At 46.5% G+C, this 19,277-nt stretch overlaps 1 protein-coding gene across 2 annotated transcripts in view; it reads left to right on the top strand.

Annotated features, from left to right (window-relative positions):
• The window catches only part of CHLSN (cholesin), a 164,307-nt gene extending 146,639 nt beyond the window's left edge, over positions 1 to 17,668 (top strand). For both annotated transcript variants that reach the window (XM_075565520.1, XM_075565519.1), the window contains exons 3-5: positions 7 to 194; positions 8,301 to 8,382; positions 17,361 to 17,668. In XM_075565520.1, coding sequence (XP_075421635.1) covers positions 7 to 194; positions 8,301 to 8,382; positions 17,361 to 17,543 — 453 coding nt within the window. In that variant the 3' untranslated portion in view covers positions 17,544 to 17,668. The remainder of the gene's footprint in view (positions 1 to 6; positions 195 to 8,300; positions 8,383 to 17,360) is intronic.
• The last annotated feature ends 1,609 nt before the right edge of the window (positions 17,669 to 19,277 follow it).

Below are 19,277 nucleotides of genomic sequence, written 5' to 3'. Positions count from 1 at the left end.
CTGCAGGTAGAGGCGGCAGAGAGCCTGGAATTCGAGGACCTTACCGCAGAGGAGCAGAGAGTCCTGGAGAGAAAGCTAAAAAAGGAACGCAAGAAAGAAGAAAAGCAGCTGAAACGAGAAAGCGAGGTCGAGGGGCAGGAAGAAGAGCCGGCAAAGCCTTCTGCATGCGAACTCGCCCTAAAGTATTTAAAACGGTGGGAGTTTTACGTTCTTAACCCCTTCACTGCCGTAGCGGGCAGTTAAACCAGACATGTTTGTTCCCATAAAAATAGGAAAGGAGGAAATATACAAAATATATACGTATATCACATTATTATGCTTTAATTGTGCAATAACTTGTATATCTGTCACCTACTTGTACACGTAGCACTAGTAAAAATAAAAGTAAGAGCAATCTCTCTTCGGGATGTAATATACAGGACCAGGTAGGGTTTTAGTTTTTCACTTCAGGCACGGGATGGTTTTGGTAAAGTAACAATCACCCGTGTCAGCAGATTTCTGCAAATATGAAACATCTGCTGAAGCAGAGTTTGTTTTCGTAAGGAAGAACACCGAAAAAATGAACGTGCGACTCCGTATGAATTATAGGACCTTCTAAAATAATGGGTTCGTGTTTGGCGAGCGAGGAAAAGGCGCGCGCTGCCACGGCTGGTATCACTTTAGATTGAAATACTCGGCCTGTCTAAATAGTTCCGTGTCATGCTTCCTCTCAGCGGTGCAGGAGGAAGTGAAGGGCTCGTGGCGTTTAGGACACGGTCTTACATAACTTCCACCGAGGGCTGATAGGAAGATGGCAAACATATTTCATATCTGGTCAGCAGCTGGGGCCCATCAGGGTCGTTTTGAGCTCTGTAAATGCACTCGGCCATCTGCTTTGCCTTTGACTGCATGCTGGATATGACGCATATGCCTTTCCGTTCTGTCCGGTAAAAGAAATTGCACAGATGCCACAGGCTGGGAGCAAACCAACATGTACCATCTATGCCCAGTTCCCAGGTGGCATCGCGGTTAGCAGCAGTGCAGTACTATAGCATGGAGCGAGTGTGTCTCTTCTCCGTACGTCACTGCTCTGTGATGGTCCTCTGGTACAAACCACGAGCTAAGGATTTGCCATTCTTCCATCTTGGTGTTTCCGACTGCCAGTATTGTGTGTATTATCTGTCTGCCTAGATTTGGATCGTCTCACCCGTAAGGATTGGAAGCCGCACGTATCTGACTGTGGTTCGGGACAGGTTGAGAACTTTGAGATTCACAGAAGATCTAACATGCCGTTAATGTATCCACGTTCACAAGTTCTAGCCCAGCCCATTCTCACGGCCCTGTCAGACCGTGGGGCAGACTTTTGGCGAGTTTGACCTGTTCCTAAGGCCGCGCTTATAGTGCCGGCAACGCGACCGATGACATCGCCACTAGTGAAAGTTAAACTTCAGTTTTAAGCGACATCGCTGGCGACAAGGCCAGTGACGTCACGAAGGGGACGGGCAGCGCTTTCTGATTGATTTAGAGACAGTCACATGTGGCGAGTGTCTCTAAAAAATCAAATTTACCCGGCTTCAAAATTTTTGGTCGCTCAGTCGCCATCACGCTTACTATAAGCGCTTGCGACAGAGTCAATGGATTTGTTTTGGAGCGACGTCGCGTCACCGTTGCCAGGCACTATAAGCGCAGCCTTAGTCTCACTCTTTTCCAATGTGGAATTAACATTAATGTCACACTATTTTAATTAAAGTCTCCCTTGGTGCAAAAAATAGCACCAGATTTAGCAAACGTTACCGTAACCAATTGAAACCGATGAGATTTTTTCCCCTTAATAAATCTTGCACGTTTTTTTTGGGGGGCCCAGCTCTGCCAAGGCTTTGTGCCCTGCCGATAGAAAACTCCCTCCCAGGTGTTGGCAATGTATTGGGGAACATCGGTTAAAGAGAATGGGAAAAAGAATAGGGGCCATGTCACAGAATTATTACCCAGTCTTGATAGGCCTTTTAAAGCTGGAACTCATTCATAGTTCTCCCCTGAGAAAACAAACTAGTAGTATGTTGTCGTATGAAACTATGTACAACTATTAAATGCAGCTGCTGAGTCCAACTGTTCGCCCCTAATGTCTTCTAAACACTGCCAGACAGTGGTAGAATAAACTCCACATTGAGGATGGAATGTACGCTTGGTTGTTTGGAGGCAGCTTGAGCAGTTCCTACTTAGAATAAACACGTCAGGGATTGCATTTGTATACTTGTGCTGCATTTAGCATTCTATTCTCCAGGAAGGAGAATGTGTGTGAGACGTATGAGGATACACAGCATCACTATACAGTGCGGCATGCTCAATTTCGTACCGGAGTCGTCATTATTCCCCCTTCCTCCCTCCCTAAAGTGAGCTGAGGGTTTCCGTGCTTCTTGGGAGGAGAGGATTTCTTACAGAAGGGGTAAAATACAATGACAAACTAACACACAGTAGTAAACCAGTGCACTTTGAAAGAAAGAGATCTAATTAAAGCCTCCCATATAGACAGGCGAAGGTTTCAGTATGTCGCAGGGGATTCTGCTCTGAATGACTGGAAGTACAGTAAAACAAAGTGCAGTAATTGTTGTGCTATGTCTTGATTAAATGCTGCACAGAAAAGCTCATTAAAAATCCACACTAATGATTATATATATATATATATATATATATATATATATATATATATATATATATATATATATAATTATTGTTATTTATTTATTTTAATCTAGTACTATTGATTAGAAGAAAGAAAAAGCATTGATGCATTCTGATAAATATTCCAGTATTTTTCTCAAACCCTATTTGGGTCCCTGCACATTTAATGGACCGACCTGAGACTTTGTTATTGCTGTAGTTCCATATCACCAAATTCAAGATGTGGACCTTGGAGGGGGCCCATAGTCAATACTCCCCCCACACTGACCCTCCCAAATGTGTTGTGTTCATGTAACCATCCCCCAAGATGTATAGTTTTTGTTCTTCTCTCCCTTTCATGTGGGACCAAAATGACCTAATGACAGTGGCCTGTTTAATGGGTTAAAGGGTCAGTCCCATGTTGGACCAAAGTGACCTAATGACAATGATGCCCCAGAAGTTAAAAGGTCAGGCAGAGGACACCAGAAAAGAACAGCAGATTGTGGTTTCTTGGGGTGAGGGGCTCCTGTTTTTTGAGGCCCATTTCACAGGAAACTTCTAACCATTGAATTGGGAGCCTCCGTTACTCTAAATACCCGACTGTACTGACTGTATCATTTCAAGGCCATTACTTTACTCGGGACTGATTGAGTAATATTAGGAAGGTCGGTGAGATGTACCCTGGAATTCCTAGTTGCGCTGTTGGCTCTTCCTTTAATATCTTTACCGTTATTTAACACGTTCCCGGCAGACACTTAACAATCAAAGAAAAGACAAAAACCTCCCTGGTATTACCAGAAATGTCATAAACCCTCAGCGAGAATTGCCTCAAGAAGAACGATTTGTATGAATTCCGATCAGTTAGTCAGCGGCTCCTGTGTAATGTGTGTTAAACAGAAAAAGGTGACTGCCCCACTTTCCCTACAATATTATTTATTTATAAAATGTGTTACCAGGAAGTAATACATTGAGTGTTACCTCTCGTTTTCACGTATGTCCTGGGCACAGAGTTATAACAATACATGGTTACAGCAAAAGAGTTAGAAATTTGGGTGCAAGGGATAAAAGGGATGGTGAGTTTCAGATTGAAATAGAAAAGCTTTAACATCAGCAAACGGCTCACACACTTTAGCTGCGCCAAAGGCTGTCCGCCTGAGAGGGTTCAGATTGAATGCAGCTGTGGTTTCAAAGTCCTTTGTCCTCGTGGGTCAGTATGTAGCTGTCCCACAGCAAAGAGGCCATATCTGTTATGCGCTTAATAAGAAACGCTAGTATGGGTTGCTTCAAGTAGTTGCTTATGCAGAAGAAATTACATGTGCCCGAAGCATTGCCTGGGAATGGAATGTGGGCCCGTACGCTCTGCGTTTTGCGTGATGCCATGTTCTCTTTGTACTGGGTAACCGAGTTTGGTTTCCAGACAGATTTCCAAATTCACGTTTTTCTCGTTTCGCCAAGCTGACCACACATTACTCGTATGTGCCAGCTGGAATTATAACGTTAACGTTCAACTATTTAAATAAAAAGCACAATGCCCAGGAGGCAAAATGTGTAAGAATACATCAACATATTGTGCAACAGGAAAACTATTTTGGATGGGGCCTCTCTTCTGCTGCGCACAATTTATATTTTAGCCACGTAATGCCGTGAGAGTACTTTGTTAACAGACTGGTATGTATAACATGGCATTATTTGTGCTGTGCAGTGAATGGCATTTGCTTAATGTTGGGGTTTGGTCTCTTCAGCTATATCAATGATTTTCAGCCGGGGTTTCTAGGAACACACGGGTTCAACGGGCGCCCCTAAAGGGTTCTCTGCAATTATTTTGGTCATTTGAAAACTGTATCAAATATAGAAGAATTTAGAATGCATCTGATCTCAGACGCGCTATTAGAGAAGGTTGGGGTTCCTTACAATGCATCTGATCTCAGACGCGCTGTTAGAGAGGGTTGGGGTTCCTTACAATGTATCTGATCTCAGACGCGCTATTAGAGAAGGTTGGGGTTCCTTACAATGCATCTGATCTCAGACGCGCTGTTAGAGAGGGTTGGGGTTCCTTACAATGCATCTAATCTCAGACACTATTAGAGAGGGTTGGGGTTCCTTACAATGCACCTGATCTCAGACGCGCTGTTAGAGAGGGTTGGGGTTCCTTACAATGCATCTGATCTCAGACGCGCTGTTAGAGAGGTTTGGGGTTCCTTACAATGCATCTGATCTCAGGCGCGCTATTAGAGAGGGTTGGGGTTCCTTACAATGCATCTGATCTCAGACGCGCTATTAGAGAGGGTTGGGGTTCCTTACAATGCATCTGATCTCAGACGCGCTATTAGAGAGGGTTGGGGTTCCTTACAATGCATCTGATCTCAGACGCGCTATTAGAGAGGGTTGGGGTTCCTTACAATGCTTCTTATCTCAGACGCGCTATTAGAGAGGGTTGGGGTTCCTTACAATGCATCTGATCTTGGATGCGCTATTAGCAATGGTTTGGGGTTCCTCAGAATTTTACTTGGGGTTCCTTTTCCAAAAAAGGTTGGAAGCCCCTGAGCTATATTCTTTGCATGAAAGGTGCAATCCATGAGAGGCCATATTGAACTAAATGACCGTGACATGTTTAATACATTAAAACTAGGTGACTGACATCTTTAAGAAACTGACAGGCAGAAGAATGTTCCTAATTTGTGAGGTTCGGGGTGGGATTCTCTCACCGTGACCGTCCCATGTCATTGTAATGGGTAGTTTATGTTGGGCTGTGTATAAATATGTTATCATTGAGGCAGAGCAAACGCGTTTGACAATATCTTCGGTGCGCTGTTCAGAGTATCTCATTTTAAGTTGAAACAATAAGAAACATTCAGACTTTGCAAAAATGATACAATTTAAAATACTTGGTTTAGTTCAGGCCTTGTCCCACAGTTTTATCCGGAGACACATCCGTTCAGTGTGACCCTATGCGAGACTTTTATCTCTCTGCTCTCCTGAAACTCCCACTGCCGCCTGGAAACCATTCTATTCCTGCTCTTAAGAGATGGAATAACCTTGCTGAGTATTAGTCATTTAAACTTGTCTCAAAGCAGCTTTACCAGGGTTAGTATCGTGCCCTGAGCATGGCCTCTTTAAAATGTTTATATATATATATATAGTGGTCGACAAATCACCCAAAAATCTACTCGCCGAACAAAAAAATCTACTCGCCACCTAGTACCACACGTGTGCTGCTTGGGCCAATAAGAGCTATATATATATACGCACGCATTAGTGTTGAACAAAAATCCTACTTTTCTTCATCTCCAGCATCTGAGGTTACATCACCTCACACTGCGCTGGGCTCCGGGGAGAGCTCCGTTTTGACCTCTTGGAGACTTAATATTTCAAAACGCTTCTGTCTCCTGGAAAAGGCCAGAAGAGATGTCTTAAAGCGCATAAAAATAATGCAGGACTCAATGGTGATCCGTGTGGACTGCGGCTTTTAACCCTTTCTCTGGTATGTTAAACCTAGAGCTGCCCTTTGGGGCCAGTAAAGCATTATATACCTGTGGCGCTCTGTGTCTCTCTGCATGGTGTCTCGCCCTCGGTGGGTGTTTGTGGAGGAGAGCCTCCCTACACAGTAGCAGCAAGAAGATAAAGGTGCACCACACAGGAACTTTTAGGAAGCACGAGCGCGGATCAGAGCTCTTTCATTGGTAATATAAAGGCCCTTGCTTGTCAAGATCCTCTTTATTTTTTCTCCAATTGATCACGCTGCATAGATAAGACTTTCACACATTTCAATTGTGATTACGCATTCATTTACTGTATTCAGCAGTTTCATTTTTTTATATTTTGATTATTTAAATTTTTATTTGTTTTATTATTAAAGTTTGTTTGTATAATTTGTACCATACCTCAGGTCCTCTCCCCTTCCACCACTTGTGTTGTCACTGTCGCCTCCCTCTCTCTCTCTCTCTCTCTCCAACCTTACTATCCATCTCTCCCCTTCCACTTCACTTGCCCCTTCCCCCCCACCTTTACAGTCATATAATGGCAGACTCCCAACACCAGTCACTTTTTGAATTGTCTTAATAATATATATATATATATATATATATATATATATAATATCTTTTTATTACAAAAGTATTGTCACTTTTAGTATAGCTTTCAGGCTCTCTGCATTCCGATTGGTTCTATGATATTTATGTTTGCCATTTTTTAGCCTCGTTACATTTGTTCATCAGGTCTTTCCCTCATCCTGTCCCCTAACAGGTCAGGCTTTCAGGATATCCCTGTTTCAGCACAGGTGGCTTATTCAGTCCTAGCCTCAGCACAGGTGGCTCAATTAGAGGCTCAGTATTCAGCACAGGTGGTGCAGTCAAAGACTGAGCCACTGATTGAGCCATCTGTGCTGAAGCACGGATGTCCTGAAAACCTGACCTGTTGGGGGGGGTCTTGAGGACTAGGGTTGAGCGCCCCTGCCTTAGATTGTAAGCTCTTTGGGGCAGGGTCTCCTTTATCCCTATGTTGCCATTTCCCTGCTGTGCTTTTCCCCCCGCGTTTGCAACGTACATTATTTACCTCCTATTGTAGCGTTGCAAAGCGCTGTGTACTTGGTGGGCGCTGTATGAATGAAAACGTGCGTACTCTTAGGATGGAGGTGAGCCGCGGATAGTTCCTTTGCACACCCCTCCGCCACTTCGCTATCCCGTGACTGCGGTGTCACCGATGACGGAGCGGTTGAGGAGGCGTTCTCAGCCGGCCACATGGTGGTCAGCGCTCCCGCGGCTCTCCCCCTAGCAAACAAGCTAATGGCATAACCACTACATCACATCACTACATCATACATGACAACTACATCAAGAGGCACCCAGGGGGTTAGGGAGTCTGAAACACTAAACATTATGCTTTACAATATACTGCAGCCCCTCTCGAGGCTACAGAAGGAACACCGATTACACGCTCGCATTGCTGGATGGCCACATGCAATCTCTGTACTGTTACCTTAAGGCTTAAGCACTAGCAATGTTATACTCTATAATGCAGCGGGAAAGGTCCTTGTAGGAGAGAAGCGCCGGGGGCCGCGACATACTGACCGCACATCACCCAGTGATCGTGGCGTTCTGGGCAGTAGAATTTGGCGTGCTCCGGCTTTCTGTTGTGTGTATGTATATATCTATATCTGCCCATTAGTGGGACTGGCACACACAGGGAGACACCTAGGGTGTGTGTGTGTGTGTGTGTGTGCGTTTGTGTGCGCGTGTGTGTGTGTCCTTGCTTTTTCTGGACAGTAAAATGAACATGAAGAAATACAGCAACTGCGTGTTTACATGATATATATATATATATATATATATATATATATATATATATATATATATATATATATTTATATATTTATATATATATTTATATGTTTTCTTTTATCGTGACTAAAAGAGAATGGGTTTGCAGAATTAGGCAATACAAATCTGAAGGCTAATTTCAGGTTAATACTTAGATTATATTGTTAAATCACTTAGGGCCAGATTTAACAAGTAGTGTTAAGTTTATAGCCCATTCATTGTGCATTATGATTTATTGCCGTTTAGTTTTGACCTAAATCTGCTTACAAGTTCATTTATTTTTCATGCTATAGACCGTTTTATTGAAATGTAAAGCTTGATATTAATGCGATTAACTTTGATTTGCAGCTGGTCTAAGAAACACAAGGAATGGAAGTTTCAAAAGACGAGGCAGACCTGGCTTCTTCTGCATATGTACGACCAAGAAAAGGTGAGTGACTGCATGTAACATACACAATGTATAGTGTAACATACAACGTATTGTGTATCCGCTGCCTGCAGTGCATGAGAAGCCTCCACCCTAATGTACTGGGCACAAGTAGCTCATTACAAAGGGAATGGTGAACAAAAATAGGAATCCAGTATAAACGTGCAACAGCAATATTCTAATGGTGAACTTGTGATACTATTCACAAGTAACCATTCCGAAAATTGTAGCAATGTATGAATTCAAATATGTTTCATGCTGATTCTACCAGAACGTCATACATTGCTACCATTTTCTGAACTGTTACTTGTGACTGAGGATAGCTTTTTGAGAGATGTCCAGCTCCTCAGTGAGACTATGAAGTTCCTTTTTATAGACTTCCAGTTCTGTGGGGCAACTGCTGATCTCTTGGTGTGAGGCATCCAGTGCTATGCGGAGAGTATGAACCTGATTCTGCGATATGTCCACCTCTATCCGGATAGTGTTGACCTCCTGGCGATAAGCATCCAGCTCTAACTTGAGTGTATGGACTTCTTTCTGGAAGATCTCCCGCTTGGTACCTACAGTAGGCTGTGAAACTCTATCTGGGAGACTTGCAGCCGGGCAGGAAGACTGCGAATTTCTGTTCGAGAGACTTCGAGGTCCGTACTGAGGCGGTCAACCGCGTTTCGAGAGCCTCCAAGCTCTGCACTGAGCCAGAGGGCCTTTTTTCTAACCACCTGTTTCTGCTGCAAGTCGGCAATAACTTAGTCCCAGCGGGTCTGTTTCTTGACCATGGCGAAAATAATAGTATTCGCTGTCTTCAGCTAAGTCATCCGATCTTTTAAGTCTCTACGTAAGTGACGCTCAGTGTTCAGCACGCTCAGTGTTCAGCACTGTCCCACAGTCAAAGGCGATTGATAACAGATCACTCTGTTGCTTGGCATTAGCTTCTATCTCATGTTTCAATCGTTTACAGAGCAGATCAGAGTCCTGCTTGGTATTTTCCAGGGCATCTGCTGGGCTGGTCAAGGGATCATCACTCATGGGTTCCGGCTCCGCTTCCCTGGTATAGTTTGAGGGGTTCTCACTGTCAGCACCAGACACTTCTTTGGGGTACACGACTTCTGCCTTGGGCCCTCTGGATATTCGGTCATCCGCGGGACCAATTCCCCATTTCCTCTTTGCTGCAGTTTCTCGCCCCCCTTTTCCTCTGCGGGATCTGAGGACGTGTCTGATCCTTCTTTTTCTGCCTTTTTTACTTTGGACGACTCCGTTCCATCAGGCGTACTGGGGTCTCCTTCTAGGTTAGAAACTTCAGCATTTTCACAGCAGCCACCAGGCTTTTCTTGCAATTGCATTAGCTGGCAGGAATTTTTGGGGTCACAGAGACCTGTTTGTTTGGTGTGTACCGTGTTTATGCACCTCCACCATCCTAGGGGTGTATTGCGGGCGCCTCTTGTTTCAGGTTTCCCATAAGAGATATCTTCATCTTTATCCTCATAGGACCAGAAGGGCCACTCTTCCGTGGGATAGGGTTAATTACAGGAACGCCGCATCTTGCCCTCCATTTTGGCGGTATCGGTGTATTTTTCTTCCTGGCAGCTAGAACCCCAGTAGGTAGTCCTACAGGTGGAGGTTATTTGGACTGGGGCGCTCCCTAAATTTTGTGGCTTAAAAAGTTGTTGTAATGCCTTACTCAGTTAAAAAAATGATAAAATATAAAATATGGTTTTGGTGTTTGTGGTGCAAAAGGGTGTGTAGAAAAACATATACTGGCCCTTTTTGTTGATTTTGTGGTTGCTGCTTGACCTTGGAGAAGGGAATCCCGTGTTCTTCTCAATGTGGCAGTAGTGGTGTGAAGATGGTCAGCGCGAACCTCGTGGACCTCACGAATATAGTGGATCCGGATGCAGTATTGAGACAAGAATAAAAGAATAAAACACGATATTAGTGTATCATGTCCACAGTGAGGGGTTGGGGGGAAAGGGGAGGGGGGGATTGGGAAGGGGGAGTGGGGGGGTGGGGTAGGAGTGGACGGTGGTGGGATGGATGGTGGGTTCCCACTAACTAATCACAGAATACATAGAATATATGGATCCAGTGACTCACACGGGCTTGTGTGGTGTCTCTCCCTCAACGCTGACTGGTGTGGGTAAATACAAACTCATATACTGGAGTCTCAGATATACATTAAACTCACACGGCCTGATGTGAGTCCTTGCCCTCAGAGGGTAATGTCCTGTATGGATGTTGTCCTGTTGTTCCAGCAGAGTTGTCCCCCGATGGGTGTGGTGTGTGAGTGTCTCCTCTCCCCGTGTCCCAAATGACCAAAAAGAAATGTGCAAACCAAAAGTCAAAATGAATTAAAAGGTCTTTAATGGGTTGACAGTGAAGACATGTGCATACACTATGCATACATGTTGTGATGCTTAGAAAGTATAAAACAATATAAGACACAATACCACAATGAACTAAACAGTATGTGATGTACTGAAGCAAACACAAAAAAGGACTCTCACACTAAACAAATATATAAAATCACTTGCCCAGCATCATCCGCTCAGAGCACTCCTGCACAATCTCCTCCTCCGTTTTTTGCTCCAACTGGCGCGTCCGGCAGCGGAACCGGAAAGGGGGATCTAAACCGGATGTCCTGCAGTGTGCTGGGTCCCTCTGTCAATGAGCTCCGGCAGGAGTGCTCTGAGCGGATGATGCTGGGCAAGTGATTTTATATATTTGTTTAGTGTGAGAGTCCTTTTTTGTGTTTGCTTCAGTACATCACATACTGTTTAGTTCATTGTGGTATCGTGTCTTATATTGTTTTATACTTTCTAAGCATCACAACATGTATGCATAGTGTATGCACATGTCTTCACTGTCAACCCATTAAAGACCTTTTAATTCATTTTGACTTTTGGTTTGCACATTTCTTTTTGGTCATTTGGGACACGGGGAGAGGAGACACTCACACACCACACCCATCGGGGGACAACTCTGCTGGAACAACAGGACAACATCCATACAGGACATTACCCTCTGAGGGCAAGGACTCACATCAGGCCGTGTGAGTTTAATGTATATCTGAGACTCCAGTATATGAGTCTGTATTTACCCACACCAGTCAGCGTTGAGGGAGAGACACCACACAAGCCCGTGTGAGTCACTGGATCCATATATTCTATGTATTCTGTGATTAGTTAGTGGGAACCCACCATCCATCCCACCACCGTCCACTCCTACCCCACCCCCCCTTCCCAATCCCCCCCTCCCCTTTCCCCCCAACCCCTCACTGTGGACATGATACACTAATATCGTGTTTTATTCTTTTATTCTTGTCTCAATACTGCATCCGGATCCACTATATTCGTGAGGTCCACGAGGTTCGCGCTGACCATCTTCACACCACTAGTCCTACAGGTGGGCAGACGTTGCTTGCAGAGTTTGTAGCTTTCACAGGCGTCTCTGTAGACTTTTTATTTTTCTTCTTTACTTTGGTAGGTTCTGAAACATCAGCAGTACTGTGCACACATTCTTTCTCATCAGTGATACTGGATGTGCACTTGCTAAGTAAAACTTCTGTACCTTCCTTGTGACCACAGCACATTGCTGGCTGCTGCAGTTCCTTGGCTCGTTGAAAAACGGGCTGGTGTAGGGGTGGGGGGGGGGGGAACGGGCTGGTGGGGGGGGGGGGGGAACGGGCTGGTGCAGGGGTGGGGGGGGGGGGTGTGAAAAACGGGCTGGTGTAGGGGTGGGGGGGGGGGGAACGGGCTGGTGCAGGGGTGGGGGGGGTGTGTGAAAAACGGGATGCTGGTGGGGGGTGGCAAACGGAGTGGTGTGGTAGGGGGGAGAAGGGGTGGGGGGAGAGGGAGAAGGGGTGGGGGAGAGGGGGGCAGAAGGGAGAGAGAGTGGGCAGAAGGGAGAGAGGGTGGGTGGAGTGAGAGGGAGGGGGGGAGGTATGAGGAGGGGAGTGGTGAGGTATGAGGATGGGGAGATGTAATGTTTTTTTCTGTATCACAATAAGAAAACAGTTAAGTAAAAGTTGCGCGCTAAAAGATATTTTTTCGTGGTAGGTGCGCTATGGGTTCGGGGGGGGGCTGCTCCTTTCATTTGTCCCGGGCCCCATGATTTCTGTTGGCGGCCCTGTGGGTGATGTGAGGTGCAGGGGGGGAGAGGGTAATGGGTGATGTGAGGTGCAGGGGGGGAGGGTGATGGGAGGTGCAGGGGGGGAGAGGGTGATGGGAGGTGCAGGGGCGAAGGTGATGGGAGGTGCAGGGGGGTGATTGGAGGTGCAAGGGGGGGTGATTGGAGGTGCAAGGGGGGTGATTTTAGGTGCATGGGGGTGATTGGAGGTGCGGGGGGGGTGATTGGAGGTGCAGGGGGGGGTGATTGGAGGTGCAGGGAGGGGGTGATTGGAGGTGCAGGGGGGGTGATTGGAGGTGCGGGGGGGGGGGTGATTGGAGGTGCAGGGGGGGTGATTGGAGGTGCAGGGGGGGGTGATTGGAGGTGCAGGGGAGTGATTGGAGGTGCAGGGGGGGTGATTGGAGGTGCAGGGGGGGTGATTGGAGGTGCAGGGGGGGTGATTGGAGGTGCGGGGGGGGTGATTGGAGGTGCGGGGGGGTGATTGGAGGTGCGGGGGGGGGTGATTGGAGGTGCGGGGGGGGTGATTGGAGGTGCGGGGGGGGGTGATTGGAGGTGCGGGGGGGGTGATTGGAGGTGCGGGGGGGGGGTGATTGGAGGTGCAGGGGGGGTGATTGGAGGTGCAAGGGGGGTGACATGGAGGTGCAAGGGGGGTGACATGGAGGTGCAAGGGGGGTGACATGGAGGTGCAAGGGGGGGTGACATGGAGGTGCAAGGGGGGTGACATGGAGGTGCAAGGGGGGGTGACATGGAGGTGCAAGGGGGGTGACATGGAGGTGCAAGGGGGGTGATTGGAGGTGCAAGGGGTGTGATTTGAGGTGCAAGGGGTGTGATTTGAGGTACAGGGGGGGTCATTGGAGGTGCAGGGGGGGTGATGTGAGGTGCAAGGGGGCAGAGTGATGTGAGGTGCAGGGGGGAGAGGGTTGTGAGGTGCAGGGGGGGTGTGATGTGTGTGCTGTGCAGGGGGGTATTGTGTGTTTGATGTGGAGGGGAGTATTATGTGTGTGGGTGAGTGGGAGAGATGGGGGTATGAGAGATAGATGAGGAGCATCGCAAAGGTTGATAGCGAGGGGTTCTGGGGGAGATATGAGGATGATGATGAAGGGTGCTGGGGGAGATATGAAGATGATGATGAGGTGCTGGAGGAGAGATGATGATGGTGATGATGATGATGATTTTACCCGTGCGGCCCAATTTGTTTTTCCTTGGAGCAGTTCGGCCCTTCTCACTTTACGAGTTGTGCAGGCCTGCTTTAAATAATACAGCAAACACAAAACTACATCAAACAATAAACCCCTATCCCTGTGTAAGGGCTAACTCACTTCCCCAGTCCCCCTCTGCAAGGCTGGGGGGAAAAGCCCCTTACCCACCTATCACCCCAAAGTCTCAGCGGTACCTTAACGCAGGTGGCCTTCAGGTCTGTGGTGTCCGGGTAGGTGTCTGCTTGAGGGTCCAGGCATAGCGATCTGGTCCCCTTTTGCCTTCCTCCCAGGACACAGCCCTCCTTTTCCTTCTGTCAGCTCCCTTGTGAGCTAAGGAATCTCCTTCCTGTTTCTCAGATCAAGCTTTTTCTACCAGTCCTAATCAGCCAGGTGGAGTCTGGTTGATTGCCTGTGTGCAATTAACCAGCACACTGCTGGATTTAGAGGCAGTTACTCCCCAACAGTGATAAGTCCCTGTTACACTGCACATAACCATCTATTTCAGGCTTAGAAGACGTTATTGCCATGGGAGGGATTGTTACTTCTGGCTGTTTTGTTTTTCATTAGCACGCGCTACTGTAACGTCCCACACACAGGAGCAGATGTTCACTGCAGCTGTCTAGGAATTAGTCCTAAGCCAGAACATGACTTCTCTCTCACGGCACCTGGTTCATATAAAGGGGACTTATAAGCCTCCCTTCGTTTACTTGTCTTGTGGGTTAACCCAGGGGAGCTCAACTCCAGTCCTCAAGCGTGCCCCAACAGGTCAGGTTTTTACGATATCCCAGCTTCAGCACAGGTGGCTCAATCAGAGGCGCAGCTTGAGCCATGTGTGCTGAAGCAGGGACTGATTGAGCCACCTGTGCTGAAGCTGGAATATCCTGAAAACCTGACCTGTTGGGGGGCTTGAAGACTAGCGTTGAGCTCCCCTGGGTTAACCCACTGATGCCAACAATCATCACCAGATGACAGAATGAGGCGCCTGTATTGGAATTGAAGCCCACAGTGTAGCACTTACCTCAGCAATGGCAAAATACCCAGATCTGAGCAGTCTGGCTAATTTCTAATCTGGGTAAAAATGCTGCCGCAGGTCCAATGTTGCAGTGATCGGGGCGCACTTATTTAGAAGCTCGAAGAAAAGACTGATAATATTGTTTGCGTTTGCCACAATGCGTCTCAGAAATGAGAAAACGACGGCAGGATTTGAGCGATGGATTCATTACGTGATCAGCATAAAGGGACATTCACATCGCCACACACAGGAAAACATTCCCGTACACACAGAAAGGGTCTGAACAAGGGCGTGGGATTCGTGACACAATATTACAAATATGTGTAAATTTGAACGTGATTATTTTTTTACCATTTCCGACGGTGCTGCCGTAAACACGGACTCCTTTTCCGAGCCACTCTTCCTAGCAGATCATTACCTCTCACCGTTTTGCATGTAACTTCCTACGTATCTCTTGCATCACTCGCCTTTCTCTCTTGTGAACCTGACCTGTTTCTTACATCGCTCTCTCCCTGTTTGTTCACCGACCTCTCTTACTTTCCCCCCCCTGGTACCGCAATGATAAAAAAAACATTTAGCAGCACATTTGCTGTCTCAGACTGGTTCCCCCAAACCTGCCTTAGTTACCCCATAATCACACAGCAGTGCTCTCGCTGCCGCCAGGGATTCTGGGTAATGCCATGCACATGAGCACGCATAGTGCCCCAGTTTACTTGGTACAAATACATTGTAGATCAGTGCTGCTTGACCTGGGGAAAAGAGCAGTGCTCTCCAAAGCTTGTCCTTAAAGTATATTGGCGGTCCAAGTAAAAAGATATCATCTACTCTTAAAGTGCTCATATGTTTGCACATCCCAAAAAGCGCGAGAGAGGCCGGGCCCCTAAAAGATGCAGTAATTTCCCTATTTGTGCCCCTCGGCGCCAGTGGGGTGCACGAGACATTGCATAATAGGGTTTTCCAGCGCTGAAGGGGTTATTACAAAGGGGTTGAATTGTTAGCAGGAGGCATTGGGCGTGTCCACTTCTCATTAAGCTGCCACAGCGACATTTATTGCAGTGGTTACTGTACATTGTAAAACTGGTGGAAACGGAGGCTAATCACTCATTTCCTTGGTGACAAATTAGCAGATTTATAAAAAACCATGCACCAATGTAGCAGTAATAATAATCTCTGTTTTTAGTGTGTGTGTGTGTGTGTGTGTGTGTGTGTGTGTGTGTGTGTGTGTGTGTGTGTGTGTGTGTGTGTGTGTGTGTGTGTGTGTGTGTGTGTGTGTACGCACAAACACATGCATGCACACACCGTTCCGAAATGCTGTATAGTTTAGGGAATGTTACTATATTCTTTGCTAAATTAAACAGGTTGGGTATAGAGATTCATTTTAAGCATCATTTTCAGAGTCCTATGAAGTGCATTCTTGCTTTTTTTTTTCATTCTTACTTTCTGCGTCCCCCTGCAGACAATTGACGCTCCCAGGGAAATTACATTATAATGAAAGTGTCTCCAGGGAAATAACATTAAAAAGTACTTTAAAAGGGCACTTTTACTATAATCAGGTATTCATGTTGCATGTTTTAGTTTCAATTGACTCCTTCAGGTACAGAACATGTTTGCATGTCAGGAATTTCATAGACCAGCGTCCTTAACAAAAGTCTTTGCCTCCTATTGGTACAGTAATCTCTGTCCCAAATATGCTCCTTGTGTACTGTGAGTGCTCATTTGCATGTCATTACCCAGACTCCTTTGCTGCAGTGGAATGGCGCTATGCTGTGTGATTTGGGGGTACGGCAGGTTTGCGAACATGTCCCAAACATATGAGAATGCTCAGAAATGTTCTTTATCTCTTTGTTGTTGCTATGCGCATTGCAAACATGTGTTAATTCTTCTCAGCAGGTTCTTCTGAATGTTGCTCTTTATCATAGCCCCCTCTGGTGGCAAAGCATAGAAACACACTTTAATGTACTCTTAATTAAATCAGGTTGTTCACAACCGTTTGGGAATTTTTTGTGGTATAAAACCCTCCCAGAGGTGACTGCAGTGTGCGCCGTCTGCACATGCTCCCTCGTACCCCAAAGTAACGACCAACACTCAGTATAAGCGATTTTCTAATCGGAGCAGCCAGGTTGGAAGGTATAAGTGCCCAGGGGCCTCCGAAAAAGTACTAGGCCCAAAAATAATCAGGTGACTCAAAAATGAGAAAAGAAAACTACTAAATCAAACTTAATAATTTGCTTTAATAGAATTACTTTACAAATCCTTTTTATTATAATAATACACCGACAAATGTTGAAGTATATAGACACAGGCATGTAACGCTATATAAAATGATGAGATGTTATGGAAAGTTGCATAATCAAGAATTAATAATAAGTCGCGTCACTGTGTCACACAATAATACCACGTAGAGTGTCGGATATCTGAATTAAGTTTAATGATATTAGGTGTGACTTCAGAAAATGTACATTAAACATTAACTTTGTGACTCTCTTTGTTAGCAAATAAGAGTATTGGGTACGACCCAGATGATTCTCTTAAGATGCAATATGAGGTTGTAACTGCTGCGGTTATGCTGGTCTTGTAGACCATTGATTGAAGAACAGGTATTAATGGAGTATTGTTTTAGTAAGCTCAGTGACACCTTTTCATTACAGGTCCCTGATAAATACTTCAACATTCTTCTGGACTACCTAGGCGGACTGAAGGGCAGCGCCCGTGACATCACCGTGCAGAAGGCGGAGGCGTCAATGAGAGAGTATGACGTCAGTGAAACAGAAGAGGCGTCCGCGCTGCAGAAGATGTCCAGAATGAGAGACGTTCTGCAGCTTTTGTCCTAGACGTTTCCGCGTTGCAGCGTCCGTATCGGGGTGCAGCCGTTCTCTGGAATTACAGGCGCATTTTTAAAAAAAAGTCTTTATCCATTACGCACAATTCATAATAAATTAAATACATTTTGATACTTTTTGATGGCTGGACAGGATTGTTTGACGTATGTGTTTGTACCCGAGTTATAGAGACTTTACCAGCCTCCTCTTCAAGTTAATGAGACCGTAATAAATAAGAATTTGCTAAGCTTCATTTGTTTACTGTTACAGCATCCTGCCGTCATGTGTGACTAAGCCCGTAATTCATTCGGATGTTTGTCAAAACTAATTCAGTTTGAAAGAAAACTGAGCCAGTGGGTAAATAACATAAGAACAAGCAGGGAAAGCCGGTGCGGGCCCATTGAGTGCCACTCACTCGGTCTCACTCCGTCTCTGGGTGGACTTCAATGGAGTTGTCCTCATTGAACTCCGGTCTATAATGTAGAGCTATTATTTTGGGTCTGTAACATCAATTCTTGGTGTTTTGTGGTCCTCAGACCCCGATAGGTATGCAGGGAAACATTAGAAGAAGGCAGTGTTTGAAGTGAAACTTCTTTCGTGGCAGTGCCAGCCACAAAAATCTCACAGGGGGGAAAAAACCTGAGAATTGTCACGAAAATATAAACTGAAATGAGTGACTGACTGCGCGTAACCGGAAGTGAGTGACAGGAAGTGAGCGGCTGCGCGTAACCGGAAGTGAGCGGCTGCGCGTAACCGGAAGTGAGCGGCTGCGCGTGACAGGAAGTGAGCGACTGCGCGTGACCGGAAGTGAGCGGCTGCGCGTAACCGGAAGTGAGTGACAGGAAGTGAGCGGCTGCGCGTAACCGGAAGTGAGCGGCTGCGCGTAACCGGAAGTGAGCGGCTGCGCGTGACAGGAAGTGAGCGACTGCGCGTGACCGGAAGTGAGCGGCTGCGCGTAACCGGAAGTGAGTGACAGGAAGTGAGCGGCTGCGCGTAACCGGAAGTGAGCGGCTGCGCGTAACCGGAAGTGAGCGGCTGCGCGTGACAGGAAGTGAGCGACTGCGCGTGACCGGAAGTGAGCGGCTGCGCGTGACCGGAAGTGAGCGGCTGCGCGTGACCGGAAGTGAGCGGCTGCGCGTGACCGGAAGTGAGCGACTGCGCGTGACCGGAAGTGAGCAGCTGCGCGTGACCGGAAGTGAGCAGCTGCGCGTGACCGGCTGCGCGTCACCGGAAGTGAGCGGCTGTGCGTGACCGGAAGTGACTTCATTGTTGTTTGTTGGCTGCTGGGAGTTGTAGTTCGGGTGTGGATGCCAAGCATCCACAGGCAATCAGAAGGGAAGGCCCCAGTGACTACAAATCCCAGCAACCCCTGCTCTAGCTGACAGGCTGCACAATACAGACCTTCCTGGCGCTTGGACAGCAGAGTAGAAAAGTTCTTTGAAAGTTCTTTCCCAATATAGGAGAATCTGAATTCCTTTGGATCAGCTGAAGACTTTGGTACCTCAAGATATGGAAGACAAAAGAACAACAAAGCGTGCCACCATAGAGCATTATCCTTTAGATATAGATAATGATAGCTGATGACCAGGGATAACGACAGAGGATATGAATACTATGAAAATAGAAATGTAATACTCCCAGTGGAGACAGGGAAAAGACTATTATACAATCTAACATGAAACATGCACTTTACACATACTGTATATGCAAGATATCCTAATGCGTGTAAATATGCAGTGTATGTAA

Source organism: Ascaphus truei, chromosome 11 (genome assembly GCF_040206685.1).
Source record: "Ascaphus truei isolate aAscTru1 chromosome 11, aAscTru1.hap1, whole genome shotgun sequence".
Classification (NCBI taxonomy): Eukaryota; Metazoa; Chordata; class Amphibia; order Anura; family Ascaphidae; genus Ascaphus; species Ascaphus truei.
The sequence above is the reverse complement of the archived record's forward strand: the minus strand, read 5'-3'. Positions and strand labels throughout refer to the sequence as shown.